At 44.7% G+C, this 21,918-nt stretch overlaps 2 protein-coding genes across 4 annotated transcripts in view; one reads left to right on the top strand and one right to left on the bottom strand.

Moving 5' to 3' along the window:
* The window catches only part of Slc44a3 (solute carrier family 44 member 3), a 71,829-nt gene extending 65,862 nt beyond the window's left edge, over positions 1–5,967 (top strand). For both annotated transcript variants that reach the window (XM_036190849.1, XM_036190850.1), the window contains exons 13-15: positions 956–1,093; positions 4,331–4,567; positions 5,592–5,967. In XM_036190849.1, coding sequence (XP_036046742.1) covers positions 956–1,093; positions 4,331–4,567; positions 5,592–5,696 — 480 coding nt within the window. In that variant the 3' untranslated portion in view covers positions 5,697–5,967. The remainder of the gene's footprint in view (positions 1–955; positions 1,094–4,330; positions 4,568–5,591) is intronic.
* A 1,658-nt stretch (positions 5,968–7,625) lies between these two features.
* The window catches only part of Cnn3 (calponin 3), a 33,125-nt gene continuing 18,832 nt past the window's right edge, over positions 7,626–21,918 (bottom strand). Inside the window, exons 2-7 of one of the 2 annotated variants that reach the window (XM_036190560.1) lie at positions 16,907–17,028; positions 16,641–16,707; positions 14,766–14,903; positions 14,280–14,396; positions 11,480–11,626; positions 7,626–8,725 (exon numbers count right to left, since the gene is read on the bottom strand). In XM_036190560.1, coding sequence (XP_036046453.1) covers positions 8,381–8,725; positions 11,480–11,626; positions 14,280–14,396; positions 14,766–14,903; positions 16,641–16,707; positions 16,907–17,028 — 936 coding nt within the window. In that variant the 3' untranslated portion in view covers positions 7,626–8,380. Of the gene's footprint in view, positions 8,726–11,479; positions 11,627–14,279; positions 14,397–14,765; positions 14,904–16,640; positions 16,708–16,906; positions 17,031–21,918 lie in introns of both variants that reach the window. The other variant, XM_036190561.1, reaches the window with a different exon arrangement.

Below are 21,918 nucleotides of genomic sequence, written 5' to 3'. Positions count from 1 at the left end.
CTGTGTATTTATAACAGCAAAATAATATTTTAAATACCTGGTAGGTCCTCTTGGCTAAGTTCAAGTGTACCTTCCTGCGTGTATACATACACATCCCCAGAGAACTGCAAGTTACGGAAAATGAAAATCTAAGATGCCATGTAACAACATAAAATGCTTACATAGAGCCAAAAGTCAAATGCAAAATCTCTCACAATGTACTTTTTTTAAAAATTTTTTCTGCTCTACCTCTTCCTTTTTCATACATCCTGCTATTCCTTCTGACCTGTGTTCCATTTCCTCTGAGCACCTTCAGCTGCTTTCCTGACTGCGGTTTTCTTCAGGGTAAGGTTCTGTGGGTTATGTGTATTCCTGGGTCTGTCTTGTTTCTGGGAGTCGGCTTCTGTCAGGGCAAGTGTTTGTGGGGTTCCACCATCCCCTGGGGGAATGACTGCTCTGCTCTTGCCCAGATTCCAGATAGTTTAACTACCTTGAACACATAGTAGGGTGTCTTTCAAGCACTTTTCTGCGAGGTTGGTCGATTTTGAACTATGAATTCTAATTTGTACAGGAAACTCAGTTCTCTAGCAAGGACCAACACTATCTCTCAGGCCTAAGGGATCCTGATTCCTGAAGCCCTTGTGTTTGGCTTATAAGGCACCAAGGGCTGCTCTCTTTCTGGTCCTCAAACCCCCTTTCCTGCCCTCCAACGCTGCTGTGTATTACAAAATAACTTATGCTAACTGTTCCCATGTTTGCGGTGGGACCTTTAAGCTGTCATGTCGATGCGAGATATTTTTCCATTTACCACAACAGTATGCAAATATATTTGAATACAATCAGAAACTCGAAGAGACTTTGAGGTTATTTGTTTATGGTGGAGACGCTAGGTTTACAGCTACAGATTCTATAGGGTCCTTCTGTTGTCTTGAAATGATAGCATATTCATATTCATAACTACTGTCTCTTGTTCTAGAACGCGTACACCGCAACTGCCATTAATGGGACAGATTTTTGTACATCAGCGAAAGACGCACACAAAATCATGTCCAAGAATTCCAGTCATCTCACGTCTGTTAACTGCTTTGGAAACGTGGTCATTTTCCTGGGAAAGGTGAGATGTCTTGACTAAATAACAGAACCTGGAATTCAACAAATCAGACAGTATGGAGGCTGGCTTGAGAGGGGACTCGTGTTTGTTGCTCTGAGGTAGCTGCCATGCTTCATTATCTCGTTCATTCCTCAATCCTGTCAGGCTTCCGGTTCTGCTAATGATTTCTAAGGTTTCATGTTTCCATGATCCCACAGCATGTACAGACACTCTTTTAATCTTAGTCTATCTTTCTCGCCTCTGACCAGTCCTACCTTTTTGATCCCTGGTTTTGTCTGTCTAAATTGAAAACACTATTGACCTTAGAAATCAGTAAGTTTTGTGGATTGGTTTTTTGGTCTTAAAGCATTGAAGTAGCATTGATTTAATTTGCACATTATTTAAAGGCTTAAATCTATATAATGGAATCTGAAATCCATACATGGTGGTGGTGGTAAATGCCTTTAAACCCAGCACTCAAGATGCAGAGGCAGGCAGATCTCTGAGTTTGAAGCCAGCCTGGTCTACAGAGTGAATTCCAGAACAGCCAGGGCCACACAGCGAGAACTTGTCTAAAGAAAAGGAATCCGAGCAATCTGAGTGAAGTCAGCTCAGCTGTATTCTGACGTCACTTGACTACCTTTTAAAATGTCTTGTGTGGTGAAGAGGCTCCTTAGAGATCCAGCATCCTGTGGGGTAAAGGTGGACAGAGCCCATACCTTGGAAACTTTGAACTTCAGAGTCCTGTGATGCAGGTCTACAACCCTCCAGCTACTCAGGAAGCTGAGCCAGGAAGCTCTCAAGGCCAAGGCTAGCCTGGGCTATAGAGTGAGTTCAAGGCTAGCCTGGACAACTTAGTGAGACCTAATTTTTTTTTTCCAGACAGGGTTTCTCTGTGTAGCTTTGCGCCTGTCCTGGAACTCGCTTTGGAGACCAGGCTGGCCTCAAACTCACAGAGATCCACCTGGCTCTGCCTCCGAGTGCTGGGATTAAAGGTGTGCGCCACCACTGCCCGGCGAGACCTAATTTTTATCTCCAAGATAAAAAGTTAAAAATGGGCTGGGTATGGTGTAGATCAGTGGGAGAACACTGTTGTTGAATGTGTGAGGCCCTTGGGGTCAAGACCCAGTACTGCAATCAAATCAAAACAAATAACCTCTGCCTCTCCTGGGTGGTAGGGATAATAACTGAAATGTTGATGAATGTGATGATATGCCAGCCTGATGGGTCATGTCTCAAGTTCTCTCTGCCATGCCACATGCTATACTTCTTTCCATGTCATTTTCATCTTCTGGGCCTAATTCTGCATAGCTTAGTTTGTCTGATGCCACTTCCACTTAAGGATCTGTCTGTCTGTCTGTCTACCTATCTACCTATCCATCCATCCATCTTCCATCCATCCATCCATCCATCCATCCATCCATCCATCCATCCACCCACCCATCCATCCATCCTATGTATGGATCTGTGCTTATGTGCATCATGTGCACACAGAGGAGGACAGGAGGTCTCAGAGCCCCTGGAACTGGAGTTACAGGCAGTTGTGAACAGCCTGATCTGGCCACAGGAATCAGAACCTGTGTCCTCTGCAGAAGCAGCAAGCACCCCAAACTGCTGAGCCATCTCTCTAGCACCCCTACTTCCACTTAGACACTGTTCTGATTCTTGACCCTGATCCTCCCACCATGTCTTCCGTGTTCAAAGCTAAGCACTCAGTCTTCTAAACCATTCCTCTCTCTGATAAGAGTACCAGTTTTCAGCAACGCCCACAAGTGAACAAGGTCTTAGTCACCACCTGTGACACGGGCGATGAAAACATGGGGACTGTGCCCCATTAAGATTCTGTGCTTCTGGTGTGCTATTTGGTGCATGACCGTCATAGCTAGCTCCCAGCAGGTTAAGACATGCTTGGATCTCACAGGTGTGTGCTAATCACACATACATTGACGGCTCACCTGAGCCCCAGAGATGTTTCCTGGGACAATAGTAACAGAAGCACAAATTATGCCTTTGAGAACAGCCAAATAAGTACAGTTGCATGTAATTTGGTAATACTGTCACCTGAGTCGGATTGGGGGTGACATTTTCTAATTCCCAAAATATTTTTGGGTGCAGTTTCATAATTCTTGATGCATTTACATTTTTCACTTTAAATATAAAATATAAATTCATTTTCTTAAAATTTCCCATAAGAAGTGTACCATGCCTAATGAGCTTTCAAAAATAGGGGATAATTAGTGACTTTAGGCTTCTGAAGCAAATAGCATTCTGAATTCCATATTCATCTTTGCAGGCATCTAGGGGTAATGGGGACCCCCAGGTGGATTCTGTCACATATTTTAAGAAACTGGGTATACCATAGCCTGTGTGTTCCTGGAAATATAATAATTACATGTCACATAAGCCTGGGAGAAACCAATTATCTTACACACGAGCAGTGGAAAAGTCTTTTCACTTTAGTGCTTAGAGGGTAAAACTAATCACTTAGCAAATTAGTTATTCACCTATTCAATTGCTCCCAGTATAATAATGGCATTAAAGCCAGGAGGTGCATGCCTTTAATCCCAGAACTCAGGAGGCAGAAGCAGATGATCTCTGAGTTCAAGACCAGCCTGGTCTACAAAGTGAGTTCCAGGACAGTCAGGGCTATAGAGAAACCCTGTCTCAAAAAACACCATAGCAAAAAGCAAAAGTTTTGAAGGAAGGGCTGAAAGGCAGTTGGTAAAGCATCTGTGTAAGCGTGAGGACCACCACCCATTAAAGATGGGCGTGATGTTACACGTCTAACTTTAGTGCTGGGAAGTGGGGTGAGTGGAGATGGGGGAGTCTCTGGAAGCCAAATGGATGAGTTCCAGGTTCAATGAGACCCTAACTCAAAAACTACGGTGGAGAGCAATAAAGGCAGGCACACACACACACACACACACACACACACACACACACACACACACACAGAGACACAGACACGAATCCTAAAATGAGGATCCTGATGATTTTGCCATACTGTGGTGAGAAAGAAGAATAAGGTTTGTGCATTAGTTACATAAAGGCAGACACAGATAAAAAGTTCAGGTCCGTCTTCTCACCCACTGGGCTTTTGTTTCTTCCATTGGTTTTCCTTCTATGTCAGCCTGTCCAATTATCTTTAGATACACACATACACAACAGTATTACATGTAGTTGGGGGGAAAATAAAACCTTTGGTAAAATGAGCCCCCTCCATTCTAAAGGTTTCCAACGCCCTCCCCCCCTGCCCTCCAGGTACTGGTGGTGTGCTTCACTGTTTTCGGAGGACTGATGGCATTTAACTACAACCGTGCGCTCCAGGTGTGGGCCATCCCCCTGCTGCTAGTCGCCTTTTTTGCCTACCTCATGGCTCACAGTTTCCTGTCTGTGTTTGAAACTGTGCTGGACATACTCTTCCTGTGCTTCGCTGTGGATCTGGAAACAAATGATGGGTCGTCGGAGAAACCGTACTTCATGCACCCTGAGTTTTTGGTAAGCACACATTTCATCTCCTGTTGTAATCGCCATCCTCCTCACGACCTCCCAAAGCGCTGACTACTCACACACCAAGGGAGGCAACCCAGCCAGTCCCATTTCTGGTCCAGCGGGCTCCATGAGTTTCTACTTCCACCTGGCCCAAACTTCCAGAGGGGGATGGGAGCTCAGCTTTCTGAGGCTGAACCACTTCCTTACAGAGATCCCGTCTCCAAAGAGAAGTGAGAACATGTAGGCTTTTCCTTCCACAGGACTCTAGTGGACACAGTAGTAGCTGGTTTAACTTCAGCACTAACAGCTTGATCTTGCCTCCTGGATAGTCTGGGAGTTCGAACAATTGTTTGTGGGAAGCATTTTGCATACCCAGGAAGCTTTGGGTAAGGCACATTGCTCTGTAGACTGCCCACCTTTTGGACCAACACTGACAAGTCTGCAGCCCTCCCTCCCGCCCCTTGCTGACAGGACACACCCTCTGCAAAGCCCCGTGCTGCTTGTATCTGGAACTAGCAGGCAGTGGTTTCCAACAGCTTTTAGCAACACAATGAATTGCTCATCATTTGTCTTATCCTCTTCAGACAGAAGACATTTCAACAACTGAGCTCTTGGCTGCTGGGGGTCAAATGATATTTTAGTAATCTTCTTTCATTTTGTTGCCATAAACATGAAGGTTTAAATGCCTTTGGCCTTAAACAACATTCAAAGCACTGTCAGTTCTGCAGGTACTGGATTTCAGCACTTCCATGAATGTATGAATATTAATATGTATCCTCCATTCACAGAAACATAACGATACAATTACCTGTCTTTATATACTCTGATGCTTGGTCTACCCTTCTTGACTTGTAAGTTTCCAGTTAAAAGCCTACTTTGAAATCTATCCCACTAGGCACACAGATATTTTCACAACACTTGGAAAGCTTTTAAAGCTCAATTCCCTAAAACTAGGGCCATGAGTAAAAGGCTACCCAAGGAGCTGTCATATCACCCGTGTCCGCCATTCTATCATTCTTTTGTTTTTCAGAGTTTTGTGAAACGGGCCAACAGCTTTAACAATGCAAGGTCTCAAGGATGCAAGGACTCTTTACCAAATGAGGAGGGGACAGAACTCCAGGCCATTGTGAAATAGGGGCCCAGAGGCTTTTGAACTAGGAGGACCTGCGCGTGTTTTGACCACGCTGTGACACTGAGACCATATCTACAGCTATTTTCACATGAACTAGAGCAAGAAAAATAATGTTAAAGCTATGTTTACACGCATCACTTTAAAAGGCACAATGTATCTGGGCACAGTGACATACATCTACAATCCCAACAATTAGGAGGCTTAAGTACAAAGACCACCAGTATAAGGCCAGCCTGTGCTACCCAGGAGTTGAAAGCCAACCTGAATGCTATGTAGAGACCTTATCTCAACATAAATAAATAAAAATAAAAAAAATAAGAATGGCTCACTGGATAAAGGCAACTGCTGCCCAGCTTGAGGACCTGAATTGATCCCACCAGCCCCACATGGTAGAAGGAAAGAACCACTTCCCACATCCCATAAGTTGTCCTCAGACCTCCACATGTGCCGTGGTGTGTGTGCGCGCACGCGCACACACACACACACACACACACAATGTAAGTAAATAAATAATATACTATGTAAAAACTCACCTGAGTTTGTGAGATCATAACCACTTTATATTTTAAGGAGGATTTTGTTAGCAGAAATCTCTAAAATAATGCTCTGACACAGGGCAGGACTTTCTCCAGTTCTTCCAACCCTGGACACATGCTGAGAAACCATATGAGCACCTCAAGTTACAGCTCTTACCCTTACTGTTGTAAGAAAGGCATGAACTCAACTGGAGCAGGCACACCCAGGACAGGCAGGTACACAAGATGCGTCTCTACCAGCAGGTGGTACTTTCACAAATCAGCATATCAGAAAAGGGTGATGCTCAACCTCCACCCAAAATGAGACTTGCCTGGGAGCTTTAAAAAAAAAAAATGACTATTTTTGAAATACATCTGAACAGCACCTGAAACATAGATGGAGTGAGTGTAAAAAAAGAGCTTTTCCTCTTTTAAAGCCCTAAACAAAAAGAACTTTGAGCATGAGGATGGGTACCTCATCAGCCCAGATGCTGTGTGGAACTCCCACCCTAACAGGAGGTTCCATCTGACTTACTTGGCAGGCCACAGCATGTGATGTAATACAAGGCTTCCTCCCCCTTCCCTTCCCTAGCTGCCTCTGCAACTTAACAAGAAACAGCCTGACAGCTCAGGCCACTTTAAATGCAAATGCTTTCTTAAATAGGACCATTTAGCTCTGAAGTCTTCTACAATGATGTGCAGGGCACTCCCAAAAGCATCAGAGTGAGTCATCACAGAATGTGTACATCATTTCTGTGGGTTCCAGCATCTCTTTATCTGTCTTGGCAAAAACTACCGAAGCCTAACAGCCAGTCCTATCAGAAGGAATCACTTGGCTGAGACGAGGTCAGAAGGCGTGAGCGACTCACTTCCCTCGGAGACGGCACTGGCATGGTGTAGTTCAGCTTTCTCTAAGGTGATAATGATGGCTTAGGTTTTCCTCAGTTTGCACGTCTGCTTGGGCATCATTCACATACACCCTCAATGCATACACAGTAATTCTCCCTGGCAGGTGGAAATGCTTTTAAGAGTACTCCACACTGGATTTAAGATGAACCCAGGGCAGCCAAGTCATAATCAAGAGCCAGATCATTCTTGGCTGTTACTTTACTCTACACAATGGGAATTTCTCTTCTTTCGGTTTTCTTTTGTTTATGTAGCTCTAAAACAGGGTCTCTGTAGATCAAGCTGACCTCAAACTCACAGAAATCCTCCTGCTTCAGCCTCTCTAGTGCTGGGTTACGGGTATTAAGTCATCACACCTGGTTTAGACTCAGTCTCCATGAGTGCCATGCTGTATGGATTAAATAATGTTGAAATACCTTCTTAGCATCCAAGGAATGAGGCCTCAGGTCTCTGACCTGACTCTACCTACAGAGAAGCTAGCCAAAAAAATAACCAGCCTGTGGTTCATATGAATGTTCAAAAAAAATATTTATTTATAAAAAATACAATGGGATAAGTTTATGCTGAGAAATGCAGCAATAAATACAGTTGAAGGGAACAGAGAATCTGCAGTGATACATTGGCACAAATGAAGTCTGCGGACACACCACCCGAGCCTACGTGTCTGCGGCCATTTTTGTATACACGCCTTCAGGAGGAGCGCCACTTGGAAAAGACCTTGTCAGCTTAAGGAAGAGAATAAGTACACATGTAATCACAGATGCACACTGATCATGACTTTATTTAAAACTTAGCAAGCAGTACTGCAGAAAAACATCCATGTGTCAGATTCTAAACGCTGCATCCTCGATTTAGTTGGCAAAGACCACATTTAGCAAATCAACATTTTAGTCTTCCATGTACAAGCCAGATACACACTACACTGTAAAAAAGAAAAATAGTTTCCTATTGTTTGAAAAGACCAGTTTAAGTGTCAGACTGTAAAAAAAATGCATAGATCTTCAATAAAAGAACTGGCTGCCCTTCCACGGTATTCCTTTTTACTTCATACGCAAGTTATTGGTTATGCTGTAGGATTTAGCTGTACAGCACTAAAAGGCAACTATTTAGGGGAGAAAAGGAAAAAGGAATGTATGTAAGGCATTTTTTTTAAGGTACAATAAGCATAATAGTGTTTCAGGAAGACAAGAGAAGAATTACTCAAGGCTAGCTCGGGTCTCACTGGATAAAAACAATGGACTAAATACTGTGCTCCCATGTGTGGCTCTAATAATCAATGCCCTGGTCATCGCCATACTGGTATTCTCGGGGATAGTCATCAGTGTACTCGCCATGATATTCATCAGGGTATTCTGCCTGGTAGTCGCTATCACTGATTTCTGACCCATTTGTTCCTGTGCCCTGGCTCCCGTTGTGAATGACGGGTTCTGTGGGGGCAGCACAGTACTTGGGGTCATACACTTGCCGCCCAAGCCCATACACGCTCATTCCTTTCTGGGAAGCGACTTTGTTGGTACCCATCTGAAGAGAGATGGTCGAGTTGTCCACTGGCTGTAATGTTAGCTTCTGGTCGTAGATGTCTCTTCTGGTACCCGGTGCCAACATCCCAGCCTGGTATTAGAACATAACAGTACACAAGGTAAGACAACAGCTAAGATCTGTATTTGTTAATGTCTAAATTATGAAAGTCGCACGAACATGAACATTAACACAGTAACTTTCAATTGGTTTATGATGGGAGTCACTGAGTCTCGAGCTGAGCCAGGCCATCTTTCACATCTCTGCCCGCCATCACCAGGTGGCCTCCGAAAACTTATTTTGAGTTAGTTCTTCCTCTATGTAATACAGAAGCAATATTACCTACTACTAAGTAAAGAATTAGACACAAAGTATATAAAAACAAAGTCCAGGGCTGGAGATATGGCTGCTGTGGATATCACTATGTATAAATAAAACACTGATTGGCCAGTAGCCAGGCAGGAAGTATAGGCAGGACTAACAGAGAGAATTCAGAAAACAGGAAGGGAGAAGGGGACACTGTGAGCAGGCGCCAGGACAAGGAAGATGTAAGGTACCAGTAAGCCATGAGCCACATGACAAAGTATAGATTAATAAAAATGGACTAAATATAAAAATAAGAGCCAGACAATGGTAGGCCTGAGCTAATGGCCAAACAGTTTAAATAATATAAGCGTCTGTGTGTTTATTTTTTAAGTGGTCTGTCGGACTAACAGGGCTTGGCAGGGGCTAGAAAGAAGGTCTCCAGCTACAATATGGCTCTGTGGTTAAGAGCACTTGTCAGTCTTGCAGAGGATTCAGGGTCAGTCAGTTCCCAGCATCCACATGGTGGCTCACAACTATCTGTAACTCAGTTTCAGGGCATCCAATGCCCATTTCTGACTTCCAAGAGTACCAGGCATATACATGGTTCACATACATACATACATACAAAATAGCCACACACACACAAGAAAACAAATAACTAATATTTTTTATATTTAAAAAAGTTCCATACTGGCATACCTAAACGTTACATGTGAGTGTCTATTAATGGCCACCAATTTTAAACTAGCATACATGCGAAGCATGCTGAGCTGACCTAAGGGACTGCATCTTCTCAGGAGGCTGTCACCAAGAGTCACCCGCTTCAGAACACAGCACAGTAATTCATGCCTCAGTTTCCCACTCATGTCAAGCACACACTTTCAGATACAGAGAGGGTGAAAGGGCAAACCTGAGCAGCCACTATGGCAAACAGCTATACGTGACAGGGCATGTTCCATCAGGGGAAATCACAGGTTTCACCAAAAAATAAAAAGTGTTCCCAAAACTTATTCTCACTATTTTTAGATATAAAACCCCTCTGCTCTCAGTTATTGGTGCCTCTTGTTCTCATTATTTATTTATTTGTGTGTGTGTATGTGTATGAGACAGACTAGGGGTGGGGAAGCCCTAGGCAGACACAGGGTCAGGGTGCACACAAGAAGGCTAGAGGACCAGTTCTCTCTGGCCATCTTCAGGTGGGTTCCAAGGCTCAAACCGAGATCACCAGACAAGCACCTTTACCCCCAGGGCCATCTCATCCACACCTCATCCATTTAAAAACTCTTTACACTGATGAGGGAATTACTGCTATCGGACTGGCCTGTCTACACATCTATGGGGCATTTTTGGATTGCTAAATAATGCAGGTGGGACCCCTGGGCAGGTAGGCTGTCTAAGAAAGGTGGCTGAGCAAGTGAGGGAAGCCAATGGGTGGTGGCACTTCTTGTTGGTCTCAGCTCCTGCCTTCAGGTTGCTGCACTGGCTTCCCTGGATGATGGACTGGGACATGGAAATGTTGGCCAAATGAACTCTTTCCTCCAAGTTACTTTTAGTCAGAGTGTTTTATTGTAGCAATGGAAAGAGAACATTGACAGTTACAGAACTCCTTAACTAGCATTTCATACACATTCATTTCAAACCGCTGAGGTGCCTCCAGGTTCTCCCAGCATCCCTCAACCCTGAACTTTCCAGCCCAGGGGCTGAGCTGCCCTGCGCCCAGAGGTTCTTCCCTGTATAATCCAGACATTTTGGGTTCCCTGCCCCTTTCGTCCCCCTGGCCTTCTGGCTGCTGCACCTGATTCCCCTCTCTCCTTCCCCCCCATCCCACCTCTCCCAACATGGTCATGTCTACTCTGGACTCATCCAGAAGTCTCTGCCTCTGGCTATGCTCTCCTTTTATCTACAATAAACTTCCTCCTCCACCACACTTAGGAGCAGTTATGCCCTTTCCTGTTGCTGGGCGGTGGTGGTGCACGCCTTTAATCCCAGCACTCGGGAGGCAGAGCCAGGTGGATCTCTGTGAGTTCGAGGCCAGCCTGGTCTACAGAGTGAGCTCCAGGACAGGCACCAAAACTACACAGAGAAACCCTGTCTCGAAAAACAAAACAAAACATACAAAAAACAACCCACCCTTTCATTTTTTTCATTCACTTAATAATTTCATAAGAATGCTGACTAAAATAATCTTACAGACCCATTTAAAAAGCCCCTTTAAAAGCAAAACCAAAAGGGGTAAGGGAGAATCAACCATCTTTTACTTGGATTTTGGAGCAGGAACACTATAAACATCACTTTTTTCTTCTGGTTAGGCAGAAAGGCCAAGTGTTCTCACTGCCAACCAAAGCCATTAGTCACGCTACACTTTTCAGGCTGGAGAAAGGGCCCTTTGATTCTTTTGCTTTCCCAGCGAAACCTACTTTCCTGAAGACTAAAAATACTATAGAAAAAAATAGCATTGAGATTCTAGCTATGCATGGGGTGACTGCTCACTTACATGCCCTCTGTGCCCTCTGCTTTGAGAATTTTAAGACACTTGCTTACCTGGCTGGCTCCTTTGTTGGTGCCCATCTGCAGACTAATCGTGGTCTGGTCAAAAGGTTTGTCAGTCTGCATTTTGGGATCATAAAGATGCCTCCTGGTCCCATAGGCTGTCATACCTGCCTGGCTGGCACATTTGTTGGTTCCCATCTTTAAGAGTTAAAAGATCAGCATTCATTATCAGAAGTCAGTAACATATACACAATAAAATGTTCTGCGTTATTGAGAAAATGTATAGTAGAGCTGGGATGTAGCTCAGCACTTGAGTCCTCACCTACCATATGCAAAGATCTGGGTTCAATTCCCAAGCACCAAAAAGGAGCAGGGGGTTGGAGTGGGAATAGCCAGGGTCTTACAAGTTCCCCAGCTAAGGAGGCTCGAGGCAACTAGGTATGAACTCCCCTCCGGGCTTTTAATGCAAATTGTGAAGGCTTTTAAAGTTTAAAGAAAAATTCCAAACACTCTTAAATATACAGAGCCTCACGGAACAATTAGCTGCATCTGCATATAAACTTGCAGAAAGAGAAGTAATATTAAGTAAGAAGTTACTGTGTTGGCAGAACCATGGCTGAATTCCCCGACGTTCTTTTCTATACTCCCTGTGGCATAGGTACCAGACTGAAGTGTGCCCACTTCAGGCGGGGTAACCAACAGCGAGTGTAGACCAGACGACAAGCCACACCTTTCTGCTGCTGTCATCCACAAAGCTCACCCTCCAGAGCCACAGAATCAGATCATAAGGAAAGAGAAGGAAAAAAAAAAAGAACCACATACAAAAACATCTCATAATGTTTCGGGTAATTTTGTGCTGGGCTAAACCCCAGAGCTATCTTTGCTGCATGTGCAGCCTGTGTGCTCAGAGCTAAAACGGGAAAGCAAAGGCCAGGTACTTAGACATCACCAACATTTCCATGGAGGAAAAATGCATTTTATTCCTACAACACTCATTCATATACTGGCCAGAACCAGAACCAGGCAGCAAGAGGAGCGTGCAGGGAAGCAGGTTCAAAGGAATAATTCACTTCTGTGCTCAGCTGAGAACTAACGGCCCAGGCCTTCTCATCGCCCTCTGTGGTGCTGGAGGAGGAAACCAGTTCCTACCCCTGTAGAGTGTGGGCCTTTGCTTTTTTGAGTCTCACATAAACCCAGCCTTGCACTTGATAGGTAGGCAAGGATAACCTTAAACTTCCATCCTCCACCTCCACTTTTGAGCACTGGGGTCCCAGGTGCACAAAAAACACTCAGGGGACACTAATAAAAGAAAACTATTACTGGGGCTGGAGAGATGGCTCAGAGGTTAAGAGCACCGGCTGCTCTTCCAGAGGTCCTGAGTTCAATTCCCAGCACCCACATGGTGGCTCACAACCATCTGTAATGAGATCTGGTGCCCTCTTCTGACCTGCAGTCAAACATGCTGTATACATAATAAATAAATAAATCTTTAAAAAAAAAAAAGAAAGAAAGAAAGAAAGAAAACTATTACTAAAAGCAAAACCCCGCACAGGAAAAGATTCACACAACACATATAAGCAATAAAATAAAATAAAAAATAATACTGCAATATCAATACTTGTATCAATGCAACTAGAGTATGAATACCCTTTGGGTTATATTTGCATGTGTTCCTGCATATATCTAAAGCCACACTCACATAGAAACCCAAATTTTACAAAAATACACATATCCCTTTAGAAGTCAACAGTATTTTATAACCTTATTTTCCCCTTTTCAAACACTGGTGTTAATTCTTACGCTGCAGATTCCATCTGCATGGAGTTCTAACTCACTGATCTGGACTTTCTAATGTCCCTCCATTTAAACACTGTTGCACTTTTTAAAATTGAGGCCACCTGACAGACTCAGTAGAGGTCAGTTCACCAAGGAGGTCCTCGGCACTCACACCACGTGGCTGTGGTTTTGTGACACTCTCCAGGGAGACTGTGAACGTCACCTGACCCCATCAGCTAGGCTCATCAATACCACACCTTGCTAGTGGATAATGGTCTGGCATCATGGGCTTTGTATATATGTCCTTAGTCAATAAGATCTAAGAATTTATAAAGTGCATTTTCTTCCTTTTTAAAAGAAAATATGATTACATTTTAGCCTGGCATGGTGGCACACGCCTTTAATCTCAGCACTTGGGAGGCAGAGGCAGGCAGATCTCTGTGAGTTCGAGGCCAGCCTGGTCTATAAAGTGAGTTCCAGGATGGCCAGGACTGTTACAAAGAGAAACCCTTGTCTCAGGGAAAATAAAAACTAAAACCAAAAAAATCAAAATACACCATCATTTTCTTTTGGCTCTTATTTAACTTTCTTTCTTTCTTTTTTTTTTTCTTGGTTATTTCTTGAGACAGGGTTTCTCTGTGTGGCCTTGGCCATCCCTGGAACTTGCTCTATAGACAAGGCTGGCCTTGAACTCAGAGCTCTGTCTGCCTCTGCTTCCCAAATGTTGAGATTAAAGGCATGCGCCACCACCACCCAAATAATTTTTATTTTTTTGAGACAAGATCCCATTCTGTAGATGAGGCTGGTTTTGAACTCCTATGTAGCTCAGGAGGGCTTCAAACACAGAGAAATCTTCTTGCTTCAGCCTGCTCAGTGCTGGGATTACAGGTACAAACCACCATGCCCCATCATCGGGTTTTAAACAGACCGAAACTGTATAAGCCATGTACGCATGTAAACAACCTACATTACAGAACTTTCATGAACACTTTACTCATGAGAGGCACAGCATTTTGTGTGGCAACAATTAATGACATGGTGTTAATGAATCAAACAATAACATCACACCACTTACCTGTAAACCAATTACACTCTGGCCAGCCTTTAACTTGCCTTCATCAAAACGTCTCGTCTGTTTTTCGGCATACTTAACTCCAATGTCAATGGTTGTATGGAACCCTTTTGTTTTCGCCTAGACATAAACACATTCACCAGCTGAGTTGGAGCACAGATATTCTGCTACCAGCATTTTGAAGAGGAAACAACAAAGAAGCGATGTCCACAGACAGGCTTCATGGGTGAGATCATACCATACCAGAGGGAGAAAACACACTTAGGGCGGGCTACCCAATGATAATACGGTACCCTCTGAAATGGGAGGGTTCTAATTAACCTATCTGGCACAAGCTGATGTCAGCAGCCCTTTCACAAAGCTAGCAATTACAGAGGGCACAGGCCCCTCCCGCCAGGTCTGTGCACCCCTGAGAGCACAATGATGTAATTCACCACCGATGTGTAGGGAAGTGTTTCTTTTTTAACCAAGTGTGGTGTATGTACGTACCAGGCCCGCTAGAGCCACCAGTGTAGTCTGAACCTGGGTCATGTTGCCATTCTCAAAAAGGTCGTTTGCTTCAAATATGTCATGGGGCTTCATGCCATAAGCCTGAATGGCTTTAATAAAGTTGCCGATATTCTCCAACTATAAACAGAAAGAATCACATAAGGTTTGGAGCTAACTACAGACACACGAGGATTCTTCAGTCTGGTTACTAAGACTACAGACAGAAGATATTTGGCTAGCACACAGCTCTTTCTGGAAAATGAAGGGGGCTTATAGAACAGTCCTTTAAAGTAGATCTTTAAAAACAAACAAACGAACAAACAAAAACCCAAAACATGATTTTTTGCTGTTCTTGTTTTGAGACCAAAAACTCATGAAACTCAATCTGGTTATAGAGCCAAAAAAAATATTTAATTTCTGAACCTTCTGCCTAGATCCCCACCCTCCAGACCTGGTGCTGGAATTAGAGGTGAGCCTATCACCCCCTATTTATGCTGTGGTGGGGATCAAACCCAAGACTTCCTGAATGCTAGACAAACACTCTACAAACTGGGCCACATTCACATTCCCACATTCCCTGCTTTTTAAAGCTCTTTAAGGGCAAAATCAGCCATGTGTGAATGTGTATGTGGTATGCATGTGTGCATCATGTGGGGGTTTAGGTGTATGTACCCCATGTGTATACATGTACACATACGTGCATGCTAGAGACTGCATTAGATATTTTCTCCCATCACCCTCCACTTTATTGACTGAAGCAAGGAGGGTCTTTCCATACACCCAGGGCTCACCTACTAGCCAGTCTAGCTAGCCAGCTTGCCCTGGAGATTCTATCTCTGTTCTGCCTCCCATGAAAACTGGGACCATAGGTCCACCCAATTTTTAAGTGGATCTGAACTCCAGTCCTTGGGCTTAGGTGGTGAACACTTTGTCCATGGGTCCCCAGGCCCATCATCCTTACAAGTGCTTAAAAATTCTGTGTCAGAGTTAGCCAGGCCTGAAGTTTTCTTTGCCAAAAGTTGCACACATGTATTAATAGTTCACCATGTGTTTTAATTTTAGTTTCAAAGCAAGCTGGTTACTAAATGATCACCGTCTCCCGAACAACTTAAGATCAAATACACAGCTAATGCCACTGCATATGCACCAATGGAGCTGTGATGCAATGTTCCATCATAAACCAGGAGTCACTGCATTAAATGCCTTGCTCCCCCACCCCCTTTATTCTTATGATCCAGATGGTATTTGTGTAAAACTGTATCAAAGCCTTCAAAGCCGACTAACTAAATGCAGAAAATTTCTAAAACTAAACACGAGAAGAGACCAGTTCAGTAAACAATAATTCCATGTGTACAACTTTCTATATACACACACACCTGCAAACAATACAAAAATTTTTTACCTTTTTCACCAAACAAAAAGAAACCGGCTGGGCAGTGGCGGTGCACGCCTTTAATCCCAGCACTCGGGAGGCAGAGGCAGGAGGATCTGCCTGGGCTACCAAGTGAGTTCCAGGAAAGGTGCAAAGCTGCACAGAAAAACTCTGTCTCGAAAAACCACACACACACACCAAAAAAAAAAAAAAAAAAAAAAAGAGAGAGAGAGAGAGAGAAAGAAAGAAAGAAAGAAAGAAAGAAAGAAAGAAACTGACTGGGATAGTGCAGCTTACTTGTAATTCTAGGCCTTGGAAGGCAGAGGCAGGAATATCCTGAGTTCTGACCATCGTGGAGTATATAATGAATGAGGCCAACCTGGGCCACAAACAAGAGAAGGAAAGGAGGGAAGGGAAATAAGAGAGAGCAGAGGGAGGGGATGGAAGGAGGGACAGAGGGAGGAGGGAAGGGATGGATTGGAGGTTGCTCACTTGGCAATTACCTGAGGCCAGTTCAGTGAGGATTCATTGACTTTCTTCACAGAGCCTGGCTGTAGCTTGTTTATGAGTCTAAAAACAAAATTACAAGGACACTTTATAGGTCAAAAACAAACACAAGAATATTGAGCTGACTCCCTGGATGTCAGCCAAGGAAAGGACTCAACACTGGTAGAATATCAAGGTCGCCATCCTAGACGGGGAGCCAGGATGAGGGCAAACGCCCGTGGAAGGGAGCAGAAGAGCGGCAACAAGCCGGGAAGGCCCTTACTCGCAAAGGATGATGCCGTCCTTCAGGCCCAGCTGGAAGTTGGTGCCAATGCCCATGCCCGTCACCTCTTCTATCCAGTTGCGCAGATCTTCCTCCGCCTGCTGGTCATACTTGGATGCAATCTGAAAGACAAGTCCGCTAACTTCAGAGGGACTCAGTAACAGTGCCGCCCACCACTGGCTCACAGTCCTCGGCTTTTGTTCACCGCCCGCTGTGACCAGCGGTCCATCCCACGCAGGAGAGTCCACAGGAGACCTTAACTGGCTGTCACAGCTTCAGTAACTACACACGAATCGTTGGTGAAGACAGTGTCCATTAAGGGACCAGGGAGAGAGAAGCTGGGCCCAAAAAGGGAACCCAACAAGACAGAGTCTGAGCCAGGACACCAGGAACACGATTTGGCAGTGTTGCAGTACGGCATCAGCTGGACCTTAAACTTCAAAGACTAAGTTGCTGATCACCACATTCCAAAGGAAGATGGAGAGAGATTCCAACACATGGGACTATGTTACACAGTATCTCAACCATCTAGGACATACCATTCCAGTTGTTTGTCCAGAAAGTTCTGGGATCTGCCTTCTATTACATCAAATACAAATTATACTGCACATGTACACAACTGATAATAAATACACTTCAAAAGTTCCCTTGCCCTACAGGTTCCTTAAAGAGGCTGGTCAGTGAGGGCTAAGAACATAGAGCAGGGTGGAGGTGATGCACACTTTAATCCCAGCACGGGGGTGGGGGTAGGGGAGAGCAGAAGCAGGCAGATCTCTGAGTTCTCTAAGTTCTGGTCTATAGAGCAAGTTCTAGGTCAGTCAGGGCTACACAGAGAAACCCTGTCTTGAGTACCAAAAAGGAGGGGGCTGCAGCTACGGCTGGGAACAAGGCAAGATCCTGTACTCCTCATCTTTTCCTCCAGCACAGGTAAATGTGCCAACTAAACACACTTAGGCAGAGCCCAGGGGCTGGGATAGGGCCTTGGGCATCAATTACAGCACAGTCAGAAATGAAGAGCAGGGATGTCTGCTGGCCATAAAACAGGATCAGGCTCATGCACTGAGAGATGCAGACCACTGCACTGCTCAGAGGGAGGTCCTTAGGGCGCAGATCTAACTCGCCCTGCAGGAGTGAAGCACCACTATGGAGAACTCTAGGCTGCCTTTGTGCCCTTTCTAGGAGAGATTCATGGGCCAGCAGGGTCAGGATGGACAGCTAAGAAGCCAACACCCCACAGTGAAAGCCAGCACCCAGTCTTAAAAACAAATGGCCACAACTGACTGCACTTGACTATAGTTCCTCTTCAGGTGACAAGAATGGCTTTTCATTTTTTTTTTTTCCAAAGTGGAAAAAGATGTCGTTTCTCACATCGAATAAATGAAAGAGTCACATCCTCCCCTCTGGCAGGCTCATCACAGCATTCAGATAGCCTTGAACAGCCTGGGAGAGCAGCCGACATCGGCAGGTGCCTCCCCTCCCCCATCACCAAGGGGAGGCTCCACTGAAATAAACAGATGATTCAGGGACTGCTGTGTCCCCTTCACACTCCATTACCCATAATTAGAGAAACGGGGCCTGGATAATGGATAATTTACTTCCACTGCATGTTTGCTTAACCAAGATTGCAAAAGGAAATCCAGCAAGTTTCAATGGTCAGCTAAGATAGCGCCATGGCGCTTCATGGCTCAAACCCTGCCCACCAGCAAGTTAGTTTATAGAAGACAGTTCCACAGTGCAAAGTGTGCTTCATGTGCAGCAAGGTGCTCTTCATCCCCTGCCAGCCTGGGTGACACTGGGGGTCAGTTATGGGAGCATGAAGGAGGCACAGATAGAAGGTTCTGCCTGGGAGTCACTTGCCAGTGAGGGACAAGAAGAAAGCGGCGGCTGCTCTCTTACCCCAGATAAACGTTCGTGGATAATTTATCTCCTCCAACATAGCAAACAGGTCCACTTATGTATGATCAAACCCCGCCATACAAAGTAGAATAAACTACACACACTGGAGGGTGGGGTGGAGGGAAGGAAAAGAGCAAAAGGAGAAGTCAGTCCTCAGTGGGCCCAGCTCTGGAAAGCAAATCCGAACTGAGCTGATTTTTTTAAAGTGATGGACAGTCAACTGCGATGTTTCAACTGAAGAGGGACACCCTCAGCTGCTGCAAGAAGCCTTCTGTCTTCACTAGGAGCCCATTTTGAGTTCATCCTTCTTCTGATCCAGTTCCCATCTCCACAGCAGCAAGACTGACTTCAATGAGTTCCATAAGTCCCTTCTAGCTGTCTACAAACTTGGTCAAGCATTAGGAACTGTAGACACGTGGTGCACAGACATACATGCAGGCAAAATACCCATACACATTTTAAAAAGTCTTAAAAAAAAAAAAAAAAAAGAGTAAAGAGGTATTACATACTTGTAATCCCAATACAAGAAGACAGGGGCAGGCGGGCGGAAAACCAGTGTGGGATGGATACACCCCAGAACATATGGGGAGGGTGGAAAATCATTCTCTTGATTTTTCAAATACAGAACTGAAATTGTTACAAAGGCTTTTTTCTTTGTAGGACAGTGGTAATGACTTTTTAAAATAACAGTCTTTTATGAGAGAGAGAGAGAAAATGTGTGAGATGCAAGTGTAGGGAGAGCCAGAGAACAACTTTCAGGAGTTGGCTCTCTCCTTCACCTTGTTTATGAAGCAGGGTCTCTCATTTCTATGGAGAGTATACAGTTCAAATGGAGCTGCTCTATACCAGAGGGAAAACGCCGCTTCCAGATAACACAAGCTATTTAAAAAGCCTAGTACCAGGTACGGGATGCCTTTTTTGAGAGGTACAAAACCCCTCAAATGCTGTTATATGCTATTGCCAGTCCTCTTTGTTAGCGCCCCAGAATTGGATGGTAAGGTCTGAAAGACATCACATCCATATACACAGAGAACAGAGAGAAATCCAGCTGGTACTGACCTCGAAGTCAGTCTTCCTACTGGGAGAGAAAAGTAAACAAGAGCTACAAACCTAGAAAACTACAACTGTCCTGGCAAGATATGGCCGCTAGTGAAACAGAGGGGTGGAGGGTTGTAAGAATAGCCAATTGAAGCTGGGCGGTGTGGTGGCACACGCCTTTAATCCCGGCACTTGGGAGGCAGCAGCAGGTGGATCTCTGTGAGTTCCAGGCCAGCCTGGCCTACACAGTGAGATCCAGGGCAGACTCCAAAAGCTACACAGAGAAACCCTGCCCCCCCCCAAACAAACAAACAAACAACCCCAATTGCTTTGTGATTGCACTGAAGGGTCACTCACATGACTTGGCACTCACTGTTAACGGACCAAAAACCCATGGCTGCCTAAGTCATAGACAAGAAGAACCTACTACTCCAACTTTGCTAAGTGGACACAGTAATAAACTGCCTCCTAAGTTCTTACTGGCTCAACCCTCATCAGAGAAGCTTCTTTTTGCAATGGCTGGCGATTAAGACAGAGACCCACAACTGGTCAACACGTACAGAATAAAGAACTATGACGTGCTCAACTCTAAATGCGACATCTATATCCCAGGTCCTGCCCACAAGGTTCAGAGGTCACTGTTGAAGGAGGTGATGGAAAAGTTGTAGAAACAGAGGTAGTGGACATCTGCAGCAAAACGTAGCTGCCTGGCATGGCAAAGCTGTGGCACACATTAACTCACACCTGCAGCCACATGCTCAAGACTTGCACAAGAGCAAGCCGGCCAAAATTCCTGCATGGAAGGCTTCCTGAGGCCCCGCTCCTGCTTGAAGAGCTGTTGGTGAAGGATGGATACTGGTGGACTGAGAGTTTTCTTCAGGGATGTGATCCTGGAGAGGGTTCACACGCTCTAGTAGGTCCTACACCCTGCCCATGTAGGCAGCACTAAGCAGACTCAGTGGGCTAACCTGAGCACATGGGAGGGAAGTGCTGGGCAGAATGGGAGATGAGCTTGATAAAGAAAAAAAAAATGCATTATGGATTCTCAAAACTATATTAAAAAAAGCAAATAGCCCTTGGCCAATACAATTTATTCATTATTTTCACCCTAAAAGCTTTAATTGCTGCCAGGCGGTGGTAGCGCATGCCTTTCATCCCAGCACTCAGGAGGCAGAGGCAGGTGGATCTCTGTGAGTTCAAGGCCAGCCTGGGCTACAAAGATCCAGGACAGGCACCAAAACACCAGAGAAACCCTGTCTTGAACAAACAAGCAAAAGCTTTAACTGCTGAACTTAAGGCTATACCTGCATTCTTCCTTGTAACAAAGCAAAAACCAAACCAAACCAAAAAACCAATAGGCCTAGTGTCAGAATAAAGAGACAGCCGACAGAAAGGAGGAGCCACTCTGCTAGGTCAAGTGTGGTGGCTCACGCCTTCAGGCCCAGCACTTGAGAAGCGGAGATAAGTGGATCTTTTGAGTTCAAGGGCAGTCTGGTGAGTTCTAGGCCAGGAAGTATCTAGTGAAATACTGTCTCAAAAACCAACCACCAAACAACAACAAAACACCAGCTACACAGAAGAATATTCATATCTAGAATATGTAAATAATTTCAAATGATGGAACATCAAGACACAAATCATCCAATCTATAAACAGGCTATGAAACAGAAAAGCAAAGTTCTCAAACGAAATACAAATGGTCAATAAATACTTTTTTTGTTACATGGCTCAACAGCCTTCAGCATCAGGGAAATGTAGATGAAAACTGCTTTGAAATTCCACATTACTCCATTTTGAACAGCTCTCACCAAGAAAACAACTGATCTGGCGTGGTGGTGCACGCTTTTAATCCCACCACCCAGGAAGGCGAGGCAGGCAGATCTCCGAGTTCGAGGTCAGCCTGATCTACAGAGAGAGTTCCAGGACAGCTAGGAGAGGGGTACACAGAGAAACCCTGCTGGGGGGCGGGGAAGATGAAAAAACCCTGATGTTATACCATCTCATTAATAACTCAAGAAAATGTTGCTCTATAATTTGTTGGGAGAAAATAACTCACTCTTTTGGGTTGTTTATAAACA

Source organism: Onychomys torridus, chromosome 6, assembly GCF_903995425.1.
Source record: "Onychomys torridus chromosome 6, mOncTor1.1, whole genome shotgun sequence".
NCBI lineage: Eukaryota > Metazoa > Chordata > Mammalia > Rodentia > Cricetidae > Onychomys > Onychomys torridus.
Note: the sequence above shows the minus strand (reverse complement) of the source record. Positions and strands in the feature narration are given on the sequence as shown.